At 46.4% G+C, this 18,052-nt stretch overlaps 1 protein-coding gene across 1 annotated transcript in view; it reads left to right on the forward strand.

Annotated features, from left to right (window-relative positions):
• PPM1H (protein phosphatase, Mg2+/Mn2+ dependent 1H) overlaps window positions 1–18,052 on the forward strand; it is a 105,040-nt gene that overhangs the window by 75,059 nt on the left and 11,929 nt on the right. The window contains exons 6-8 of the mRNA XM_088530366.1: window positions 2,789–2,907; window positions 14,703–14,766; window positions 16,362–16,469. Of these exons, the coding sequence (XP_088386492.1) occupies window positions 2,789–2,907; window positions 14,703–14,766; window positions 16,362–16,469 (291 nt within the window). The remainder of the gene's footprint in view (window positions 1–2,788; window positions 2,908–14,702; window positions 14,767–16,361; window positions 16,470–18,052) is intronic.

The raw sequence follows: 18,052 nt of genomic DNA on the forward strand, positions 1-18,052 counted from the left end.
TGAAAAAATACAAAAAAAATGATGCCCCATTTCTGCGGAAATTCTGGTAGTTCATTTAGTGTTTTAGTTTCTCATTTGATCAGTTGAAGGCATTTCTTTGTGTCTGCTTGAACGTCTGCTTTAAGGATTTGTAGACTTAACAGTGTTGCTTTTTGTTTATTTTCTGATCCTCTTGCACAGCAGAGTTTGATTGGGGTGTGGAAGGGAAGTGCCTGGCCTTGTAGTAAATAGAGAACAGTCCTCAGAAACCCAGACTGAGAAGTAAGAGCTGAGGTTTATAGTAGAACATTCTGCTCTCTGTAGAATTACCAGTGAAACATCAAGAATAACTTAAAAATTACTCACGTAAGAATTCAGCTCACAGCCACCAGAAGCTTCCAAATTGCGCTTTTCCCTCTGTTCCACTGACGCCAAAAATATTAGAATCAAGTTAAGATCCCTAGATTGTAAATCAAGCACTGAGGCTTGGCTGCGGAAGAGAAATCTTATTTGAACATTAGCAGTCCACTGGTTACCCTGCCAGCTTTATTAATCTTATTTCACTTGTGACCTCAGACTTTCCATCTGAGTAAATCTTCATGAAATGCAGTCTCTCCCAATCGCTTTCCCTTTTCAATAAAGGAAATTCTTGTTTTCAAGGGAAAAAATGCTAAAAGCCTCTAACTTCATTTCTTCTGATCCCGTGATCCAGCGCAATGAGTAATCTGATAATATGATGGTTAAATAACTCCATTTTGATGTCAGGTATGAACCTTTTGCTTAAAAGAAGACTCGCTGTTTTGCACATGGGCAGCACTGTTCTTTAACAGATGTGGTTTGTAACAATTTAATCAAGATAGGCTGTGTATTTTAACGAGTGAACTGCCTTACACTTTCTAAGCAGACTTGGCTTCGTTGTTTACAGGGCCACCAAATGCAGGGTGTAGATGACACAACAGAAAGTCCATCTCTCTCCTGGCAGTGCGTAGCAGTGCAGCAAACAAATCCTTGGGGGTGCTCTGTGTTAATTGCAACTGGAATAAAAAATAATGCAATGCTGTGTGTATTTTTGAAAAGAACCCAATGTTCTGAAAGGGCGGAAAGCCTCGTGTGGACAGTGTGGACAGGCTCTGCTAGACCTGTGAGAAGCCGCTAGTGCTTCGGTCCTGTCTGCAGCGAGGAACCGCGATGCAGTCAGATGGCCCTGGAGGGACGTGGTGGGGAGGGAACCTGGCGGCTGCAGCTTGCCAGAGAAATTGCAATTCCCTCAGCTGTGTGCAGAGGGAGAGCTGGCCGGAGCCCCTGCTCCAGAAGGGGATGGTGATGCCAAGCGGCACTCGCATGCTCAGGAGCTGCTCAGAAGCACCCCCAGACATATTCACTGTGGAACGCCCATCCGAGGCAGCAGCAACAGCAGGGACAAGCCGGGATGTGCCGAGCCCCTTCCAGCTCCTGCTAAATTCAGCAGGAAGTGTTTTATTGGGAACTATCTGTGTCAGAGCTGCCAGGTAGATCAGTAAGGGCTCCCAGCGCTTCCTGCCGCGCACCTTTGATGAGCGCTAGATTTATGACAAATGCAGGAACTAAAGGCAGCTCATTTGGTCTCTCCTGATGGCTGGTGCTGCTGGAGATAAGACAGACTTTGTTGCCTTAACTGCCTGAAAAAGAGAAGAAAGAATTATCTGCGAAAAGGTTAAGAACCAACTTTTATTTTTTGCAGCTAGAGCTCTCTAGGGCTCTAGCTAGTGCAGCTAGTGCCCCGATTTGACACAAGGAACTCGCTCACAGTGTGTTTTGGGGGAAGGAATGGGAAAAGGCTTGTTTATGCAATTGCTGAAAATAAGTGAGGTGTATTTCAGTAAGCAAAAATACAATATGTGAAAAGACTAACTAACTAATGTCAGATAATCTGTGTATAAACCCCACATAAAAGACTATGCGTGGGCAAGCAAATTCAGCTGCCTTGCATCCTGCAGAGCGGTCAGCGTGGAGGTGCTTGGTGCCAGGTGCCACTGTGGGCTGCTGCCAGCAAGGCGCTCACAGCAGCTCGAGGCCAATGTGCCAGAGAGGACGGCACCCACCACGATCAAATGCTAACACCAGCAAGAAACATTAGTGACGGTTGTAACCAAACCTGCTGCTGCTTAAATCGTATTCTCTGTGAAAGAAGTTGGTTTTAGAAAACAAGAAAACAAAGTGTTGTGTGATGCATGTTTGTAGGCAATTTCTCCTGTGATGGGGTGCAGGATGCTCAGCAGAAAAAAGGGAACAGAGCTGTTTTTTCTTGAGGTGCTGAAGATTAAATAAAGACTGGTACTAACAGCAAGTGCTGTGAGTTGTGAGGGTGGCAGAGCTGGATATCAGAAAGCTTCTCCACAGCTGCAGGCCCCATCCAGTCCCGATCCGTCCAGAAAGGTGCTCTGTGGCTTTGGCCTTGAGCCATGTCCTTCCTTGGAGCCTGCAGAAGGAGATGCCTCTCTGGCTCCGCAGATTCCTTTGGGGTCATTGGTGGAGTGTACTTTAGTAATGCGGAAGGTTGAGAACTGGGGGAACAACCCAGATATTTTGAGGGGAAGAGGAGCACTTGTCCTGCGGCTGCTACTGGATACCAGCTGGTCTGTCAGGACTGGTGTATGTGAACCGTGCTTGCCAAAAGGGCGCTTGTCATCTTCCTCGTACCGAAAAAGAGGGAAGGAAAAAGTGTATGGGGAGGGAGCGGGAAGGGATGGTAATATTACCTCATTAAAAATGGATGATGCCTTGTTTTATGATATTCGTGTGGTATTTGTGGCTTGGTTTTTGCCCGCAGGCTTACATGCAGCCCCACTTGCTGGGAAATGAGTTCACACATCTAGAGTTTCCGCGGAGGGTGCAGCGCAAGGAGGTTGGCAAGAGGATGCTCTACCGTGACTTCAACATGACCGGCTGGTAAGAACGTGCCCCGTGCGGCCTGGCGTCGGCCTTGCCCCCGCCGTGCCTGCTCTGAGCGCGTTTGTGAGTGGTGTCAGCTCATTTTAGTGTGTGAGCACTCAAGGTGGAGCAAAACTCTTAAAAAGGCAGATGTGCCAGGGGATCTTTCTGAAAGCTGAACAACTTTGCTGTCTTGGAAGTAGCTTTTTATAGAAACAACTGGGCTGTTTCTCCTTTGCATGATGAAAAATGCTGCAAATGGAGGAGCTGCCCCCATACAGGAGCGCAGATGGCCCCTGATTTGGATAATCTTGAGGAATTGCTTTAGACACAGGCCTATCTGAATAAAAGTCATAGCCAGCCTAAAATGAAAAGGCTCGAATGAAAAGCATTGACTTAATGAACTGAAGACAGGAAGAGTGATGAGTTTTTGTCTGTGGCTAAATGTCCTCATTGTTTTGTGTCAGTTCAGGAGGTTCCTTCTCTAGGGACCCCCCTCACTTAGGGAAGCTGGATGTGCTCCATATGTGACCTGCAAATGGGAAGATCCCAGATATGCACATGGCCTTCCCTTACATGCAGGTTGTGTTTTAACATTCAGAGCAAATGCTCATGCAGGAAGGGAAAAAGGTTGAAGGGATGCAAAAACTTGAGCTCTTGCAGGTTTGCAGACTTGGATGGACCTATAGCCCCACATGCTTTTTATTGTCCCATACTTCACTGCCCATAAATACACTGTTTTCGTGGCTGAATAATTACTTACGTTTATCAGTGTAATTTGCAGTTTTGAAATTGTATAGAATACGGTAATCTTGGGCAATCATCATTGGCCATCACCTCAAACAGTTGATAGTAGAAATATGTAATCCTGCCCTGACCTTGGATTTAAAAAGCTTCAGGCATGATCCAAAAGATAGGAACAAAAAGAGTAAATTAGTTGAATGAGCACTTGTATAGCAAAATATTTGGAAGATGCTGGAACAGGCTGCCCACTCTCTGCAAAAGGTGATTTCTCACTGAATTCATGACTTCTCTGAAGGCATCTGTAAAGAATGACTTAACACAGACTTCCAGAAGGTCTTTTTTGAGATGAGAGATGCTACTGAAAAATAAAACTGATTTGGAGGGACAGTTACAGAAATACCATAAGCCAAGAACTCCCTAAGAAAATGGAAGAAGCAGAATTTTTTCCCTTGTGATCAGAAAGCAAACAGGATTACTCCAGGTTCATGGGGAGGTTTTTTTCCCAATTGGGTAGTAGTCAGGGAATGAGGGGAATGAGGTTAGTGGTTAAAGTAGCAGCATGGATAAGTGATACACCTCTCCTTAGACTGTGAGGGCCTGTAAATGATTTACATGAATGATCAAATCTGTGTTGATAAGTACTGAACAGAGCCTGAAGTGGGAATGTACCTATTTGTGCGTGTTAGCAGTTCCCCATGCACTTGAGAGCCATGTCAAAGTGAGCTCAATGAGAATCTCTGCCCACTGTGCTGTTCCAGGCAGAAGCACCAGCCGGATGTCAGGATGCATAAAGGGCTGGAATGATTTAAAATTAAAAGAAGGGATAATTCTGTATATCCATTTGTGCCTCATTTGTGAGTCTCTATATAGCACTTTCACCTCTTTGGAAATGGTTATTGCATAGGTAATATTTGGCATTAGAAGAAAGATAAATGAGAAGGAGCACCATTTTTAGACATGCAATAATGAGTAAGATAGAAGAGATTGGTAAGTCTAAATGGGTTGCAGATTTAATTCAGTGTATTGTTTTTCAGTACTGCTGTGTGAATTCATTTTAGCGTATGGCAAGGGAGAGAAATGAGTTGATTTTCCTGTTGATTTTTCTGAATTTCCTGAAGTTTAGGACACATATTGTTCCAGTTATAGATTCTAATATGGTCGGTACACAGATTGCCCCCAGTTCAGCACAAATATGCCTAGCTTCAGCAGCTATCCAAGAACAAGTACTCAAACTGTGACTTGAATATTCGAGCCTAAATACACCTTAGTGGTGACCCAGAAAGAGATGGCCTATGCCAAGCAAAAGCATGTGGAGACCGTGATGATACTGCCTCTCCCTGCTGTTCTTTTGAATTTTGACTGGAAGCAGAAAATGTCCTGAATAATACAATCTTTTTAGCTGATTTCTCACAGTTAATGCATCAGTTACCTTTTTTCTTATTTGCTTCAGGATAATAAAGTGGTGAGGGGATTGTTCTGCTCTGCGTTTAGGTAAATCAGAGTCTTTCTAAATAAGGTTCTGGGTTTCTTTTGCAGGGTGTTTGTTGAATGAAGACTTGTTTTCCCTGGAATTGTGTGCAGTGATCTCCTAAGCAGAGGAGAAACAATCTGCTTCTGTTTATCCTAAAGTCTGGATCAGCTTTAATGGTTAAAAATGCAGGCAAGATGTTGGCTTTTGGCTTGAGTAGCCTGTAGAGGTGGTATTTGGCTGGTATTGCTCAGTGATAGTTTTTTGTCTCAAGATTCTTGCTTCTATTTTCTTCTCTTTCTGATTTCTAGAATTAATTGATGCATCACGTGCATCTCCCTTTGTTTCTAAGGACAGTTTCTGTCATGGAGAATAAGCATAAATATTCCTTTTCTACAAAAAGTCAGGTAGAGCCTTGACCAGCCAGAGCACCTACACTAAAATGCTACCAAACCTTTATTGCTTATAATGCAGAAGATCAATCGTCAACATCCTTGATGTTGACTTCCCTGCGTGTTGACGTTTGTGTGAGTGGAGATACGCAGGCGATCGGGACAGAAAGCAGTGGCTCTAATCCTTCAGAAAGATGGTGTAAAATGCAGCTCTGATACTTCCTCTGGAAAAAGAAATGTTTTATTTTAAAATTCGGGACGCTTTCCGTGGTTTCTATTAGAAGCTGCATGACTCTTTTCCCCCTCCTTTCTCCTGTGCTCCGGAGCGTTGCAGCTTCTCAACAATGGCCTGGCTTGCCCAGCCTGGGTGCCTTACAAAAGCTTATTGTCTCCACGTCTGTCATCCTGCATTTGGCCTCCACCACATACTTAATTTTTCTCTTTTTCCCCCGTGAAGTTTCCACATGGGCTTTGTCTCGGCAGCCCACAGCGGTAGCAGCGCTGCCAAGTTTCCCCGCGGCATTAAGGACAACCGCTGATCCAGCAGCGCGTGCAGCAGCGCCAGCCCAAGCTGCCTGTAATTGCGCCGGGAGTAACATTTCCCTTCTCCCATGAGCGTCGCCATCCCTCATCCCCTCTCTGCAGCAGGAGGTCGGGGCCAGAACTGCCCTGCGGCGCTTGGGTGGGAGCTGGCTGCGAGGCAGATGACATCTGTGGTGCTAATGGGCACCCACAGCTGGATCCCTGTTCTAGGAGTTTTACATCCATGACTTGCAGAGGATGAACCTTTATGATGGAGGGTTATTCTGGTGACTCTGGCAAGTCTAGGCATCAGAAGCATGAGGGACCCCATAAGCAAAATGTTACCAATGTTAAGAAGGGTGTGGGTAATGTGAGGTAGAAGCACACAAAAAACAGGCAGGCCTGATGTTAAAATATTCTAGTGTTTGTCTTCAGATGCACAGAATCAATATTCTCCATCTTCTCCCTTTGCTTAAGACACAGTTGGTAAGGTTTGCTTCACCCATGAATGAGTCCAGTGTGAGCAATTTCTGTTTTTTTTTTTCCTTATTGAACATGCATTTCCGAGTGCTTTGCGCTCCATGTGTCTCAGCGCACTTCCCGAAACCTGCTCTGTGATTTTCTAGTGCATCGTGCTCCTGGCCCGCACACACAGAGCTGCTTCTGCCCATGTCCCCTCTCAGCCTCCTGTAGGGCCAGGGCGTCCTTACAGCACCAGTTTTAAGTGGAGGCATCCAGAGGGCACTACCATTCGGCGTCCATTTTTGTGGTTTTCCAAATTACGTTCCTCCTTGGAAAAAAAGCAGAAGCCTTTCTGCATTAAAGCAGAGGATTTTAGGATCTAAAGTGACAGTAGAGCCCTGGACCAGAAGTCTGCTTTTAGACCTGATTTGTTTGTGACTTGCTTTACCCACAGAGATTGTACAGAGCCAAATTATACCCCTTTCAAAATGGTTCAAGCAACGGGTCTCATCCCAGCTTCTTGTAAAGGGTTAAAACCCCGGGATGCAGCCAGGAGGGCAGTGGTCCCTTCCAGGCGAGCGCGCTGCATCCGCAGCAGCAGAGCTGGGTGTCTGGTGAGGTGGTGTCGGAGCACACGATCAGCCACCCAGCGGTCAGCCTGCTCCAGGGAATCACTGGTGTGTCTGTGATTTATCCCGAACCAGGAAGGCTGCTGCCCTGGGGCTCATGCTGAGCAAAACCCATTTTATTCTAGAGAAAACGCTGTCCGCTTCCTGGCACGCCACCAGCCTGTCCTGTGCTCGCCCTTTCCTTTCCAGCGGGGAATGTCTTTCAGCCTCTAAGCATCTGATTCAAAGAAGCAACCTCACTTCTCAAGTCGTTTTGTTTGGTTTGGGATGGATGCCTTCTGCTTTTATTGTGCAGCCCGCCTTGCAGTCTGCGGTTGTGAATCCAGCTCACAAAAGAAATAAAATAAAAAATCAGGCGGGGATCTAGATCCCCCCAGTCGGGTCTTATCAGAGCCAACGTGAACATGGTGCTTGGTAATGCGTGAGCTGATTTGGACAAATACTGTGCATGCAGCCGTGCTTTCCTTCTTCCCTGCGCTGCCCGGTGTCCTTTGGCAGCGTGTCCAGGTAGCGCAAGCAGATTGAGAGGTGCCCCGGAGCGCAGCATGGCGCAGGCGCCGCACTGCACCCCCCGCTTCATATAAATTGATTTATTGAATCAAGCGCAGAAGCCCTGCTGCAGAAACCCCAGGCTATATCCTCTGGAGAACCACCTAATAAAACAGCCCCGACTGACACTCCTCATTAGCTTTTCCGTGGATCCCAAGGCAGTATTTAAAGTGACAGTGTCCCTCTTTTCGGCCTGGATTTATCTGCCGGCTAATGCCGATGGGTCTAATTAGCTTAGCATTATTAGTCTTATTCAGATAAGCTGCATTTCCTAACAGCTTGATTCCAACTTGTAAAAAGTAATTGGAAGTCTGCAAACCCTGTGCCATAACCTACTTGATTACACCTTTTAGCCAAATTCATGTAATTTACAAAAAGTCGTCATCTTTCCCCCGCTCCATTTTTAATTGAGATTTTTTTGTCTCGTGCAACCTTCTGTGCCTCTTCTGTTGAGAACCTGGCTGCCTTGTTGTGTTTGAGACCTCAGACGCATCCTTTGTGCAATCGCCGGGGAGAGATCAAATTTTAATTTCATAATTACTTCACAAGAAAGCAGCCTTTTCCCCAGCCATGCCTGGTATTAATTTCCTCCCAGCAACTTCCATTTTCATAATTTAATGACTCTGGGCCACCTCAGCAACATTAGGCCTTGGCAGAGAGAGCGGAGGGGGGACGTCAGCCGACGCAGCAGCCCCGAGCTGTGCCGCTTGCCCCGCTCTCCTCGTGAGGTAACGCGGCGCGGCCGGGGCGCCTCCTGGGTGCCGGCTGCGCGGCCGAGGCCCAGCCCCGTGGAGGTGAGCGCCTCTCGGCGACGTGCGGGTTATGTGGCTCTCCCAGATCCACGGCCCCGGCTGCAGGAACAGCAGGAGACGGGAGCTGACCCGCTGCGTACGGCGCCTCTCTTGACAGTGACGGATGGCTCTGTTTTCCCCAAGCGCGCACGTGCCACAGGAGCTGAGCCAGTGTCTTAGGGGCAGGATAAAGAGGAAAAAAAAAAAAAAAGTAACTTTTTGCTGTGACAAAGGAGAAGAGTGGAGGAAAGCTCCTCAGAAACGGCCTCGCTGAGGCCACATGTTCAAGTGAGCTCGAGAGGTCAGTCCCAGTGGTGGCCCTACATGTCTGTGCCACTGAGCTCTGCCTGGCCTCCCGCTCGCGTGTGCCACACAGGCATGGACACCCCAGAGCTCCAGGCTGCTTTTGTTGGCCAGGAGCTAAGCTGGAATGTGGTGGTTGCAAAGGAAAGACTCCAGTGTGCTTAGTGAGGCATCTTAAACTGCAGCAAGTCTCCCGCCTGGTGAGGTGAAGTCTCTTCTCCAATTCCTGCTTCCTAGTCCAGATCCTTTCCCTGGCTTTTCCAAGTCACACAAGTTCTGCATGGCTTCTGCTGGTTCCCTAGGAAATCCTCTTTCTTTCTGATGTCACCAGAGATTGACTTACGGCTCTGCTCCCGGGAGAGGGGAGGTCGCTTGCTCCTCCGAGGAATTTCCAGCCCTGTGGCAGGAGGATAAGCAGTTGCCCCCTGCCCCATCCAACACTGCGGGGACATTTCCCTGGAGCATTCATTCCTTAACACCCGTCTCCTTCCACCCAGATGATCCCATTTCAGTCCCATGTTGTGGATGAGGCGAGCTGAAGAGCTTGTTCTGTTGTGAGCACAAAGCCAGAAAGCAAAGACACTTGTAAAGGAGCCTAATGATATTTTTTTCCCCTGATTGACCCATCCCTGACTAAGAACCTTAACATTAGAGTCTTGCACCATGATGCGGGCTGTCTGCAGGTCCAGAGCTCAAGGACTGCTCTGAATTGAGCAAGTCAGAAATAGTATATATATATATATATTTATACATGTATATACATTTCTAATTCAGAGGTAGGCTAAGCTGTCCATACAGACAGAACTAGGAATTCTAAAATGAAGTATTTTGCACTTTCATGTTCAGAAGGAGGGGGTTCTGCCTCTTCTGGGGAAAAGGGATATTTCACGGATTGCATATTCTTCCTTTTATGTGAAAGACACCCTATTAGAGCCGGGGTTTTTTTGTTCTTTTTTTTACATATGTGCACATGCCTCTTCTTTAATACATGCGATTTTGCTGTCACCCTTTCTTTAACAAATGTTAGTATGGCTGGTGTGCTTTTATTATATTTGTCTCTCTTAACTTTGCCTCCTTGAACTGTGCATCAGATGAATGAAAGAGGCAAGAAGCTGAGGCCCTGAGACGTGGCACCTAACCTGTCCAGAGCATACGTAATGTCAGTACTGCGTGGCTTAAAGGATCCTGACTCTGCAAAAGCACATTCGTATAAGGACATTCAAAAAATTGCGGCTGGCTCAAGATGCACATTGTGTAATTTTCAGTGGCTCTGTGCCTAGCCTGTGCTCCGGATCCTTGCTCCTCTTGGAAAGCCTGCTCTGCCTGCTTGCTCACTTTGCTTTGTATGTAGTTCGGTAGACAATAGAGATAACCAGTCCCTTTTGGGTTGGTGATTTGAGTCTTGTTAAACAAAGGATTAGTTCCAATCCATTATTTTCTTGAGGAACTTCTTCTTTTCTAGCAAGTTTTGTGTTGTTCAAGAGTTAAAATCCATTCTTCTACTAGTAGGACCAAGATGTGTTGAGTAGAGGGTTAGAGGCTGACTTGTTGGGTACTTTTACAGGGTTAGTAACAAAGCAGTGCTAGAAATAAAAAATCCCTGTCCACTAAGCTGTCTCAAAGGTTGCCTTCACCCTTCTATTCAGTATAAGCTGGACATTTCTGAAGCTGTAGTGCTTTTTTCTCTGTGCTTCAAGCAGGTTGTGCTTCGAGCTAAAGCCCTCTGACACTTCTGTTGTAATTCAGGTGTAATTCTCAGTTCCCTGTCAGGTGTCACTAGCAGAGATGTGAAATATGGACAAACTTTCCAAAGCCAAGTGCTGCGGAAAGGCAGCGGGCACCAGGCTGGATTCCCCGGTCGGTCACACACCGAGTCTTTCAGGACAGGATAGGTTGTGTTTTTGCTACCATCTGTTGTTGTCAGTGCCAGTGCAATACCTTTCATTAACAGCAAACTTGCATCATTGCTGTAAACAAACTCAATGTAATGTTTGGATTTGCAATTGTTTTCTACAACAGCTTCTACTCTTGCATGAATTCGCATGTTCTTTAGTATGGACAGTTTTAAGAACAAATTATATGGCAGGAGAGTGCTTACCATATATGGGAGATTATTTAGGATTTTGGCTGTGAAATCTGTGTTTGGGAGCTGACCAACTTTTCAAGTTCAGCAACCAGAAAATTGCAGGTAACTTTGGCAATTTTTTATTTAAAGGACGTTTCATTAAGCATTGCTAGTGACTGTGGGTGCCATAGGATGTTCGTTCCATAGATTACCGTGTGCATTTAGTAGCTTCCTGTTATATATATGTGTATTTTTTGCTGTGTATTTAGAACAGATTCCAATTACCATATGAGTAACATCATCTCAGTCCTAGTTCTTTCGTTTTGACATCTCTTTTGGCTCCTGGTGCGATTTGGCCCAGTTTTCCGAAATGTTGGTCCTGAGTCCAAATGTAACTTTGTGGGTGGTACATGTGTCAAGCCCTAGTTCAGCATTTTTGGACAGCAGTAGCCGTTCAAAAATCTTTTTAAATGAAAGGAAGCAATGAACTTAAATGAAAAAAAAAATGCAGCTAGATCTTGCTGGGCACAAGCTTGCCTTCTCTGTTCCCATCCCTCTCAAACTGTTTCTCCTTCCCCTCAATTTTTCCGTTTGGGAAGAATAGAGGTTTACGTGGCAGAAACACTGACAGGTTTTAGGCTCTTTGAGAGCAGCAAGCAGCAGCGTAGCCTTCTTATGACTTTTCTTGGCACGTCCTGGTGGCCACTGAGTTCTTCAGGGATGCTGGTGAGTTAGAGAAGGGTGGAGGATTGCAGCCCTGTGTCTGTGTTTGTTGCAAGAGAGAGCTAGGCTGAATGACACGGGTGTCTGAATAAGGCCGGGTTGGCATTTAGAAAAAGCAACAAAAAACACCCTCAGGTTCTCCATATGTCTATGTTTGATATACCTATTGCTATGTTATATCTTTATATATAGTACATTGTCTCTCCAAACAGCACAGGAAGGTATAAATGCAATTTTATTACTTAAAGTCAAGCGAAATAGTCCAGGAGGTTGTGAAATAAACACACACACGGAGTACAGGAGGTTTTGCACAGCATAAATCAAAAGAGACTTCATAGCTTCCTTCCTTCCTTCTCCCCAGTGCAGTTGAGCTGCTAGCTGAAAAGCTGTCCTCCATCATTCTCCTGCAGGAAACCACACACTCATATATTATTAATTCCGTTTTACTAGTAACGTAGGACCTAGGTGCTTTTCTAGAGGGTCTCAAGTTGCTCTTCAGTGCATCTGTGCCGTTTCCACTGCTGCAGTTGGAGTTGTAAGCATTGTTTCTCAGCGGCTGGATATTTCTTTTTGGGCAATAGCAATGCCAACAACAACAACACCAGCAAAGTATGTTTGAGATGAGTCTTGACACCCAAGTTCTGAGCCCAAGAGACAATTCATGGAGCAGCTACAAAACAAATCACTGTAGCCCCCGGGCCTTGCTCACGTAATCACGTAGCTCGAGGAGGCCCAAGCTGGCCAGCTGCCCGCGCCGGACTCCTGAAGAAACAAGTTAGCTTCGTCTCCTGCAGCATGGCCTCTCGCAGTGTCCCTGCGCCCGGGTGTCACAGTTGGATGGCCGCGTGGAAGATGGCCCCTGGGTGGCCCCATGGGAGATGCTGAGATGCAGCTGTGGGGACCATTCTCAGAAAGGGCAGCTAGCCAAAGAGGCCCATGTTTTCCCCCACTTCCTCACAGTCAGTGTGAGGGTGCTCTATATGAAAAGGTGAGGAGGGAAGAAAACTAAATCCCCGTTTCTGGCTACTTACAGAACAGTGTAAAACCTGAGTCTTGATCTCTCAAGTATTTTAATTATCTTGCAGCTAATCTAATCCGTGGCTAAAGCATGGCCTAATCTATTTCTTTAAAGTGGCTTTTGCAAATATTTAGCCACGCTACCTTAGTCATGTTAGCTGTTTGTAACAAATATGTATAGCAGCCTGAAAATCCTGTAGGAATTGTTGTCTTCTTGGCTTGGTGGTTGGATTAGTCATTTGACTCTGGTGCCCTACATGGACTCGACTGACATCATCCTTCCTGGAGTCCGAGTGCGACTGGCTCGGTGTGAAGGGATGGGAACTGCCCAGGCTGCTGGGGGGTTCACGAGGCTCCTGCGCCGCAGGGCCAGCTGGGAGCTCTGGGACACCCTAGCTGGGGTGGGGTGGAGCCATGGTAAAAATAATGGAGCTGTGCAAAACGGGGCCGTGTTCCAGCGAGGATATCCAAGTCGGTGAGTGGGGCAGAGACAGTCGCTGTTCTGTGCTGGAAATAAAGGAAGGAGCAAGGGCAAAACCCCGAGTGACTCACCCTTCCCAACAAAATGTGATTTTAGGGTTTAAACATTGGGGAAGTTTTATTTTGCTGGCTATGTGTAATGATCTGTGCCTTTTCTCCTCTCCTCTCCTCTCCTCTCCTCTCCTCTCCTCTCCTCTCCTCTCCTCCTCTCCTCTCCTCTCCTCTCCTCTCCTCTCCTCTCCTCTCTCTCCTCTCCTCTCCTCTCTCTCCTCTCCTCTCCTCTCCTTTTTTTTCTGTTAAAACTGACTCGTTTGGCCCTTCCCCTGCTATAAAAATGCCATTTAAGTGCCTTCTCCTTCTTGTCTCTTGTAGAGATCTCCAAAACATATTTGCCAAATCTGTGAAATCTATGTAGAAAATGTGTAAATTTTCTTGACTGTGGTCTCCTGAGAAGCATCCGTTGCTTCTTTGGAAACCTGCCCCGGTTCCTCTTTGGGGATTCACGCATTCAATGCTTTGCGGAGGAGGTGTGGAGTCCCTCACTGCTGTTGCTTTTGGGATTTGGGTTATTTCCTTCCCTCTCCCACCCCCAGCCACTGATGTGGACCATACCTGTGATCCCTGGAAAGTGTAAAGGCGGCACTTAAATTTGCCATCTGTGCACTGTCCCCAAGCCTGGGGCTCGCCGTGTGGTGCCTAGAGGATGCAGCCTATATAGCCATGTAAAACAACACCCTTATTGATCCCAGGCCTACGCTGTATTTCAGAGAAGCAGCAGGGGGGAGAAGTTCAATTACAATATAGGATTTCACCCTTAATTTTTAATTTCCTGCTGGTTTATGTCAACGTTGTTCAAACCCAACCGAGTGCTGTTCCCAGGAGCTCAGCCTGGCTCTGGGTGATGTCCTCCAGTCCTGGGAGTCCCCAGCCTGTGGGTCCCAGCACATGCTGCACCAAACCAAAGGTCTTTGCATCTGTGAAAGTGACAGGCGTCTATTTATTTCCCCCCTTGCTGGCAAAATTGCTCCCCTCTCACCCCATCAGTGTCAGCAGCTGGGTGAGTAAAAGGCAGCGTGCACAGGCACGCGCTAAGTGGAATCGGAGCACGAGCACTTGCTTCTGCTGTCACAGCCACTGGAAAGCTGCTGCGAAATGCAAAATCCCTGGCGACCTTGAATGTGGCAGTGGAGGTCAGATGGGCCCTGACTGCCCTGCTGCAGCTCTGCACCGCATGGGGCTGGCGTTGGGTCGGAGAGGTGAGAGCGGCTGCGCGCTTGGGCTGCACTCGCACCCCGTTGTCCTTCCCCACTGCGGATTAACAACGCGAATTTAGTCACTGGGAGGGGGGTTATAGTGCTGTATTATGGTAGAGCTGCTGCCATAGCCAACAGTATCTCCCCTGTTAGGATGCTATTCCGATTCACCTCTTTTTTGTTATAAGAAATCAGAGCAGCTTGGTGTGTTGGATACTTCTTGATGTTCACTTTTCCTTTTGGTCAAATGGCACAAATCTTTAGGGAAAATTTCTGCAGACGAAGGAACTGATGTCTTGGTTCAACAGCAGAGTCCTTAGGAAAAATAACAATTATAAAAAAAATGCACTTGTTTCAGGGCACTGGGTCAGTAATTGAGTGCAAGCTTTGAAAGTGTTGTTTATTCCTCCCACAGGGCATACAAAACCATTGAGGAAGACGACTTGAAGTTTCCTCTTATATATGGAGAAGGCAAGAAGGTGGGCACGTTTGCTTTCTGCAGACCAAAGCAAGGAAGATTTCTGAGCTGTTTACCACTCTGTTTAGCCTGTGGCCGTCCAGTGTTTTCCACTCAGTATCTCTTTATTTTATCATTTTGACAGCTTGAAAGAATATCTTGTGTCTGTCGTGAATCAGTCTCATGTCTGGAGTAGGTGGGGGAGGAGAGAAGCTCGAGACATTAAAAAGCAGTTCTGTGGTCAATGTAGTCGTTCACTGTTCAGGCTGCCTTTGGTTTGGTTTCACTGTAGAGGGTTAGAGTACAATGGGACCACCTTAAATAAGTGATCTAAGATGTTCCTAGTTTGATTATAAAATATAACTAAGGCTGGATGAATGTACGCTTGTGTTTGCTGAGCAAAGCAGGAAGGTATCTAATAACACTTCATCACAGAGATCTGAGATTAAAAAAAAAAAGAAAAAAAAAACCCACTAATTTAGGAAGGAGCAGGATCAGGGTGGGATTTGGGAAGTATAATACCCTCAAGCATATCTTCTTCAGCTAGGGTGCATGAACTTGCTGTTGAATCTTTTGATGTGACTGTTGATAGCTTTTCTTAAAAGAGAAAAAAGAACCATTGCATTCGGGTGCACTTTGTCTCCAGTTCCATGATTAAGAAGGGGAGATTATTAGTGCTGATCCCAGCAGGCTTAGCTGGATGCAGCAGTAGGATCAATATAAGGACACGGCGGTGTCAGTTTGCGCATGCTGCTGTGCTTGCTGTGTTTCTAAATTGTGATCCCCTGCTGCATTAGGGTCTTATATTAATGCAGAAACACGCGCTTTTCAAAACTGGTCTAAGTTTTGAACGTTCAAACCTGCAGCTTATCTCTAAATTTGGTAAGGTCTATAGTTATTTCCAAAATGCTTTATGGACATCTTTTTAATTTACTTTCTTCTTGCCTCATGGGGCTAAGATTTAGCAGGCACTATAATTTTGGGTCAGTCACTCCCTGCTCTTGGTGCAGTGAGCTGTCCTGGTTAGAAGCTGCTGCAGCTGCACTCAAAGGGCAGAGATTTGGAGTCCCCACGAGGCAGTCTGCCTGGTGGCGCTTAGGAGGGCTGTCAGTGAGGAAGAGCCTGGTACCTCTGGGGAAACTGCTAGTGCTGCAGAGAAAGACACTCAGAAAGGGAATGGTGGAGCTGGGGTCATAGCAGATCTGCCTTTTATCAGTTCCACGTAGTTCCTGCTCTGTGTGAGATCCACTGATGCAGTGGCACCCTCCTCTGTGTGCTCCTTAATTATCTAATAAAGCTTCTCTTTTCTTTTCTTTTTTTGTAAAACCTATTTATTTCATACTGATAGCATAATGTGCTGGCATGGGACAGCCAGGGGGCTGGATTAGGCCTTTTTGGCCTTTTAGGAGGGTTGCAGTCTAAGTAAGTGGTGCGGGGACACTCTGGGGTGTGGACAAACGCAAAGCTTATAATATGTTAACTCCAGAGTTTGTGGGAGAAAAGAAAGGTAATTTATCCTCAATGATAGTAATTACAGAATGGGGTTGTTCTTTCTCTTTTCCTGTTGGCATAGTGCACGGAACCATGTTTGATCCCATTGTTTTTCTCTGTTTCCAGGCTCGGGTCATGGCAACAATTGGGGTGACCCGAGGACTGGGAGACCATGACCTGAAGGTGCATGACTCCAATATCTACATCAAACCTTTCCTGTCCTCATCTCCTGAGGTAAAACAGTCCAGCTTCAGCTATCTCCTTGTGGGAGTGGAAAAAAAAATACATTAACTTTCCTTTTTCCTTCATCCTAAATGCAACTGCATTCCTATTCTGGCCTGATTCAGGAAACCTGCTGCCCTTCCCAAAGGTTTCTGTAACACAGAAGCTGAAAGTTATTAATACAAGTGGGAGCAGGAATGTTATAAATTGCCTAGTCATGTGCCCTACTTGCAGTTTCTCCCCGTCCCTGTCAGGGCAGTGATTCCTGTTCACTCCCTGCACTTCATGGTGCAAGTTCCTCAGGCTGCTCGATACCGGATACCTCTTTTCCACTGGTGTCCAGTTACCCTGCAGCCACATCCAGCATGCTCCAGGCTGCTCTCTCCTCACCTCCACGTGCTCCCATTTGCTTTTAGGCCTGGGTCCCGCGGTCTTCACAGAAGCTAACGTGAACCTCAAGTAAGGGAGGAGAACTAGATGCTGTCATGTTGGGTGTCTTTCATGGTGGTGTGAACCTGCCCTAGCCAGAGGGCATCAGATCAGCTGCTAGCTAGGAAAACCCAAGAGCACGTTGGAAGAGAGCTTGCTGCTTCCAGCTTCCAGACCCAGTTTGTAAATCTGCGCGATGATTTTATGTAATATGCAAATAATGGCAGAAATAGCAGTATGGATTCCCAAAGGATAACATAAAGGGAGGATGGCACAGTATTTATGTTTGTGGTAGTGACCCTGCTACTCAGCTGTTTGGGAGCTGTCGTTTTAAATCCCTCCATCATTGTGACTTGTCTTGCTCCAAACATATTCAGTGTTTGAACACCAAAGACTTTGCAAGGAACCGAAGCATTTCATAAGAGAAAGAGAGCTATCCATCAGGAGAGGCCCAGGATATAAAGGTTTGTTAGAGAGGTTTGAGCACACTTGTTTATCAAGAAGAAACATGCAAACCTTACTTTTTTTTTTCTTTTACTCTTCTCCCTAATTACATTCCTGATCCTACATTAAGGAAGAGATTGCACACATTTTCCATAAAATACTAAGCCTTTGAGAGCACAAAAAGACAAAACTCCTTCCAGTCATACTTTGCTGCCACGCGCCAGATACTGCGAGTTTCACTGCTAAGTGGCTTTTTGGTGCGTGTTTTAACCACGCTTGAACCGTGTTTTAACCATGGGATGTGGCCTTGAGTTTGCTTGCTTGTTGAACGCAGTGTGAGAATGCAAATACACAAATGATGTAACACGACCGGGAAGACGCCAAATGACTAAACCGACCTTGCTGGGACATCTGTGAGACTTTACTTGAAAGAAAAGGAGAGGGAGGAGGTGCCGAGAGATTCTGGCCCCAAAGAGATGGAGGTGATCCAGACACAGCCTTTCCCTTCACTTTTCCTTGCTGTCAATCTGGTAGCTTCACTCTCCCCACTTTAATTGTATGGTATCCCTCACTTGGGACCTGCTGCTGTCCTCCTCAGCCAGGCAATCAGCAGCTCTGCCCTCATCACCGTGATGGATTTGCCTAGTGCCTGTGTAATGATGCAGTTCTGCCCATTTATTTTTCTTTCTGGCACGCTGAGACCCCATGTTTCTGGGGTGGTT

The sequence above is a fragment of the Tinamus guttatus genome, unplaced genomic scaffold, assembly GCF_059628265.1.
Source record: "Tinamus guttatus ecotype Peru unplaced genomic scaffold, ASM5962826v1 Tinamus_guttatus_pri_ptg000368l, whole genome shotgun sequence".
Lineage (NCBI taxonomy): Eukaryota > Metazoa > Chordata > Aves > Tinamiformes > Tinamidae > Tinamus > Tinamus guttatus.